The 5,989-nt window shown below is 43.9% G+C and overlaps 1 protein-coding gene across 1 annotated transcript in view; it reads right to left on the minus strand.

Annotated features, from left to right (window-relative positions):
• Window positions 1-591: 591 nt before the first annotated feature.
• LOC120045923 (testican-2-like) overlaps window positions 592-5,989 on the minus strand; it is a 61,758-nt gene continuing 56,360 nt past the window's right edge. Inside the window, exons 10-11 of the mRNA XM_038990849.1 lie at window positions 1,671-1,808; window positions 592-719 (exon numbers count right to left, since the gene is read on the minus strand). Of these exons, the coding sequence (XP_038846777.1) occupies window positions 592-719; window positions 1,671-1,808 (266 nt within the window). The remainder of the gene's footprint in view (window positions 720-1,670; window positions 1,809-5,989) is intronic.

Consider the following 5,989-nt stretch of genomic DNA (forward strand, 5'->3'; position numbering starts at 1 on the left):
TGTCTCCTCTCCATCTGCCCTGATCTGAAAGCCCCGGGTTGGTGAAAACAGTAAGGTGAAAGCCTGACTATAATTACCTGTCCAGTTTGTTCACATCAGTGCAGAGAAAGGAGGAAATGAAGGAACAGAAGCAAGGGGAGGATGCCACTTTTGACTACTGAGATGCACCCAATTGCATCTCCAGTTCCTAACATGAACACATAACCTCCAGTTGCTTCCTGCCTTTAATAAAACATTTTAAGCTGCTAAAAACTGCTCCATGAGAAAGTTGTCTTGTACATACAACAGAAAAAAGAGCCAAGATATTCCCAGGTATTTAGGACACATCTCCTGACTCGTCAGACCACAGTTGCTAGCTATTGATATCACACATTGTCACGCCACCACACCCACCCCCCATCTGTCCCTCCAACCCCCTCCCTTAGTCCAGGACTGATTCAGTGTTGTTCAGAGTGTGTTTTCTCTTCAGGTTTTCGGGATCATTATGTGTGTGTGTGTGTATGTATGTATGTAAGAGACAGAGAAAGCAAGAGAAGTTGAGATGCTCCGGTAGTAATGTTGGACCAGCTAGACTCCATTATTTCTTCACCTCTACCAAATATATCCTCCGTCATCCGCCTCTCCTTCCTCTTCCTCTTCATTCTCCTCCGCTTCTTTCTCTTCCTCATCCTCCCATCCTACCCCACTGCCAAAATCACCTGAATATGTCAGCGCCTCATCTGGAGAAGAGGAAGAGCGATAAAGAGACAGAGACAGACAGAGGGATGGGAGAAGAGGAAGACAGACAGAGAAACAGAGACAGACAGAAGGATGGGAGAAGAGGAAGACACACAGAGAGATAGAGACAGACAGAGGGATGGGAGAAGGGGAAGAGAGACAGAGGGATGGGAGAAAATGAAGAGAGACAGACAGAGGGATGGGAGAAAAGGAAGAGAGAGATTGAATTAATCAATGTACCTGTATCCAAATATGATATAATATGATATATTTCATTCGAAGTTGACTTCTGTTCCCTGCATGTATACTTCCCAGCTTTGATCAATTCCATCTATTTAATCCGAGAAATACATTTGTTAAAAAAAACACTGAGTGAATTTGACAGTGGTGAAGTAAAGGGCATGTGTTTGACTTTGTCTGGGTTTTAATGGCTATTTCTGGACCCTGCCAGGGGAGCCATTCTTATCAGGAGCAGGTTCCGTCCAGCCAGACAACCATTTATCTTGAAAGACTTTTCTCTCAGCGACAAGCGGCCCTTTAGAATGCAAATGATCCCTGACAACATGATTTGAATGTGGCACTGTGTCTGACTGCTAGTGGTGCTGTGGATCTGAGCCCTAGCTGACGCATAAAGGGTGCATTGTACCGAGTGTGTGTAGGGATCTGTATCGAGTGTGTATGACAATCAATATAGTGTGTCGAGGTTCTGCAACGAGTGTTTGAGCATGTGTTGGGGTACAGAGTGTGTGTGATGGGTCAATACTGATCATTCGACAGTGTATGGGTATCAATACTGAGGGTGTGAGGGTGTGTGTGTGTTTTGGCGTACCGCTTGTGTGTGATGGTCTTGTAGCCAACCCAAGTATGTGCGTGAGGTTCTATATGGAGTGTGTGCCAGGGTTTTCACCATCAGTTTGAGATTTGAGAGCAATTGAACCCTGATGGTGTCTTACCACAGTCAGGGTTGCCATGGATTCTGGAACTGGCTAGTTCCCCACCGTGTTGGTCGACACACCAGCACTCTCCCCTGGCCTGATCACACTGTAGCTTTCTATAGTATCCATCCTCATCACAGCTAGGGATGAACAAGCCTAAGACACACACAAACAAAGGGAGGTTACATACGGAGGCACACATGCTTTTTTAGACCGAATAAATCTATATTTGCATTGCGGTGTATGTGATGTTACATTTTCATTAGCCTACTCCATTACATATATGGGGCGGCAGGTAGCCTAGTGGTTAGAGCGTTGGACTAGTAACCGAAAGGTTGCAAGATCAAATCCCCAAGCTGACAAGGTAAAAATCTGCCGTTCTGCCCCTGAACAAGGCAGTTAACCCACTGTCCCTAGGCTGTTATTGTGTATAAGAATTTGTTCTTCACTGACTTCCTAGTCACTTGTGTTTCCAAGCCTATTATTGACTATTCATTATCCTATGATTTTATATATTTAATTATACATTTTGTGGTTTGCATTAGAAGACAGCTTGGTCGTTTCACATGACATGAAGGCTGGTTTTCACATGATTGTAGAAAGTAATATATAGTCATGAAGGTGATCCAAACATGAACACCTGGGGCCTATAATAGGCCTAACTGCTGTGGGTGCAGCTATAGGTGCACATTCTTTCCCAACATTAACACCTCTGAAATGCATCTGAATAGGAACATAATGCATACTGAATAGACACATGCCCATTGTGTGGAGGGACCTTGATAGTCCAACAATATACCGGCAAATCACTAGTATGCTAATAACCCCAAGATTGTTTTACAAAATAAATCTTTCCTCAGCAGTCTTTAATTTCTGAGGAGGTCCAATGGAGCTACAATGAGACCCAATTTTGGAACTAGAGAACTCAAGTTTGTCCTCTCTGTGCGTGGAAGCAGAATCCTGGGGCATGGCGGATACACCTATTGAAAGAAACGTGGAAAGAAACGATGGAAAGCAGATTGAAGTCCGACAGGTACTGAACAACTTGAAGAAGAAGAGTTTGGAGACTGAGGAAAGCACGCTGCGTGTTTTGGAGCCTGCTACATCGGCCATGACAGGTGTTGTAAGGCATTATTTGCCCTCAGAAAATAACTTGAAAAGGTGTATTCAGAGGCACCGGCAAAAGAACAAAGACAAGCAGATGTCGCCGGTACTGGCTCCAGCTCCTGGGGGCAATGGTACGGCAATGGGTGGAGGCCAGGTTAGACCTGCAACCCTCTCCAACCTCGTAATATCTGAGATCTACCAAACCACGCATTGTGGAGACCTGTTCCTCCAGCACAACAGTGGGCCAGGCCCAGACAGGCTTCTGAACTTAACAACCAAAGACAACTTGGAATTCCTGTGCAACTGCGATCCCTGGCTTGCCAATGGAACATTCAAGAAGGTCCCACATCTGTTCCAGCAGGTGTATACCATCCACGGAATTCCCACATATTCACCAAATGAAAACGACCTGATGCGACAGGAGCACGTGATTGCAGCAGCCATTATTATGTTGCCCGAGAATTCTGAGATAGGCATCATCATTCACTAGCCTATTGAAGTTGTTTTAAAGGGATAGTTGACTCTTTTTTTCCGACATCCCTGGGCTGTGGTTGTTTCCTCCAAACCTTTAAAACATTTGTAAGCTGGTTATTATGCAAGGTTGAGAATAAGAATACGAATCTGTCTAGAATTTTTGGAGAACGTAGCAATGCTAGTGGAAATGGGTAGTTTCAGTTAGTGATGCATTCAAAACCATAAAATATGTTTTTGAATGGGGGGTAAACATCAACATACAACAGCCTACTATTTTATATTTTTTTGCAGACATACACTCGTGCCTTCCTTGCACTGAAGAACTTGAACCTGGATCTGAAACCAGAATCCGTCATGACTGACTTCAAGCCAGCAGCTCCCGTAAAGGCCTTCAAGAAGGTGTTTCCGGGAATCCACAACCAGTGATGCTTCTTCCATCTGGGTCCACTTTTTAGGCAGCAACTGCCCCGCTGTCCTGAAGTGGCATCAAAGTCCTGGAGAGACTTTGACGCCCTCCACATCAAGATGCTTCACAGGCTGACATTCGTCCCGCCCGCTGATGTGGTGAGATGTTTCAAGGAGATGAAGGAAAATCTGTTCTTTCAGGACCCGGCGCTGTTCACATTTGTGGCCAACTTTGAGGACACATGGTTTGGGCGCCCGATGGGCAAGGGTAAAAAACAACAAAGAAGAGCACCGGAATTTGCCATGGGTATGTACTTGTCTAGATGTCTGTAGGCCAGTCATTTCATTAGGACATGCAATGTTATTATACTACTAATAACACTAAATAATCTAACAAAATAGGCCCTACTAATGTATAATAGGCTATTGCAACAAGGTTAAACACAATGGCAAATGGGTGTTTAACATGTTTCGATCTTTGGATTTCAGAAACGTGGAACTACTAAGATGCTGTCCTGAAGGACATGGGGAAGGCCAATAACATCACAAAGGGCTGTTGTCGGTCGTTTGTGGGGCATATTACCTATTCCACGGTGACAAAACCCACAATTTGTTAGTTCTTCGATGCCTTGCAACTACAGCAGCATAGGATGACACTGCAGAAGGAGCAGTACCTCGCTGTTAGTCAACCGCTACTAAAGTTGCAACGTCTGCGCAGCAGCCAGCAGGAATTGAAGCAGCTCGTGGAGGACTGCCAGAATAAACCACTGGCTGAGTACCTGAGAGGCATCGCCACCTTCAACCACACAGGAAAATGACTGCCCTGCAACACTTATGAGAACAGAGAGCAACTCTCAACTGGCACACCTGTTCATGGCACCTTACTGCATTGTTCATAATTTTTTTGTTTGTTATTTTCGGTCTTTGGTGCTTATTTTTTTATCACTGTTGGAGAATCAGGCTATTTGTAAATAAAATGTTAATTGTGAGTTTAATTTTTCTTAATTTATTCTGTTGAATCAAGAGTTCCATGTTCAAAAAGCATTTGACTTGCTGATGTGTGCAGGTTAACATCTACAGTTAGACCTGCATACAGATGGCAGATCTTAATTTGAGCCAGTTTGCTACAGCAGGAAAATAATTAATGGAAAAAGTCAGAATTACAAACTTTAAAAGCATTTTAATCTTAAACACAATACAAGTTAGAAATGTCATGCATTGCAGGAAAGTTCTCCTTCAACAGGGTGATTAAGATCCTCCATCTGTAGGCCAGTAAGCTATACATTCTGGCAAACCATCAGCCATATTTCACATTTCATGAACACATATCCATTCATTAAGGAGTCAAGGGGATGGAGGTGAAAAACTGTAGTCAGTACCATAGAGATTGAATGACAATCTAATTCTAATACTCTATGGTCAGCATACTACTGCTGCACCAGGGGGCTGGCTAATGACAAGAGAACAAGGACAGACATGCTCTGAATCTGGACTAGTTAACCTTTACAAGACTGCTGAGACACTTTGGAATATGTTATAATAATATAATATATGCATTACTATTTAAGAATTTGCTCCCCAAAAAGGAATGACATTGGGAGAGGATGTCATAGGACTTCTATAATGTAAGGGCAGAATAAATTGAAAAATATGTTCATGTAAATAAATGACATAACGTTGCATTGGGTTGTGTTCTTATCAGCTGAGGCAGCCCTCTAGTCCCTGAGTGATTGGCTTTCAAGGGAACTGTGTCTGAGTATCACTGGCAGAATTTGCCCAGTCTCCTCTCTGCTCCACTCCGTGTCCTTGAAGAGCGTTGATACACAGCTTAGCCAAGTCAGCAACACACACACATACAGTACACACACACACACACACACACACACACACACACATACACACACACAGTACCCACGATATGCATGCACAAGCACGCACGAACATGCAAACACACACAAACAGGAAAACCTCACACACGATATACACTGAGTCTACTAACAAGGAACACCATCCTAATACTGAACTGCATCCCCGTTTGACCTCAGAACAGCCTCAATTCATCGGGGCATGGACTACATGGTGCCGAAAGCATTCCACAGATAGGCTGGCCCACGTTGACTCCAATGCTTCCCATAGTTGTGTCAAGTTGGCTGGATGTCCTTTGGGTGGTGGACCATTCTTGATACAGACTGGAAACTGTTGAGCGTGAAAAACATCAGTGTTGCAGTTCTTGACACACTCAAACCGGTGCGCCTGTCACCTACTACCATACCACGTTCAAAGGCACTTAAATCTTTGTATTGCCATTCACCCTCTGAATGGCACACATACACAATCTATGTCTCAACTGT

Source organism: Salvelinus namaycush, chromosome 4 (genome assembly GCF_016432855.1).
Source record: "Salvelinus namaycush isolate Seneca chromosome 4, SaNama_1.0, whole genome shotgun sequence".
NCBI classification, from domain to species: domain Eukaryota; kingdom Metazoa; phylum Chordata; class Actinopteri; order Salmoniformes; family Salmonidae; genus Salvelinus; species Salvelinus namaycush.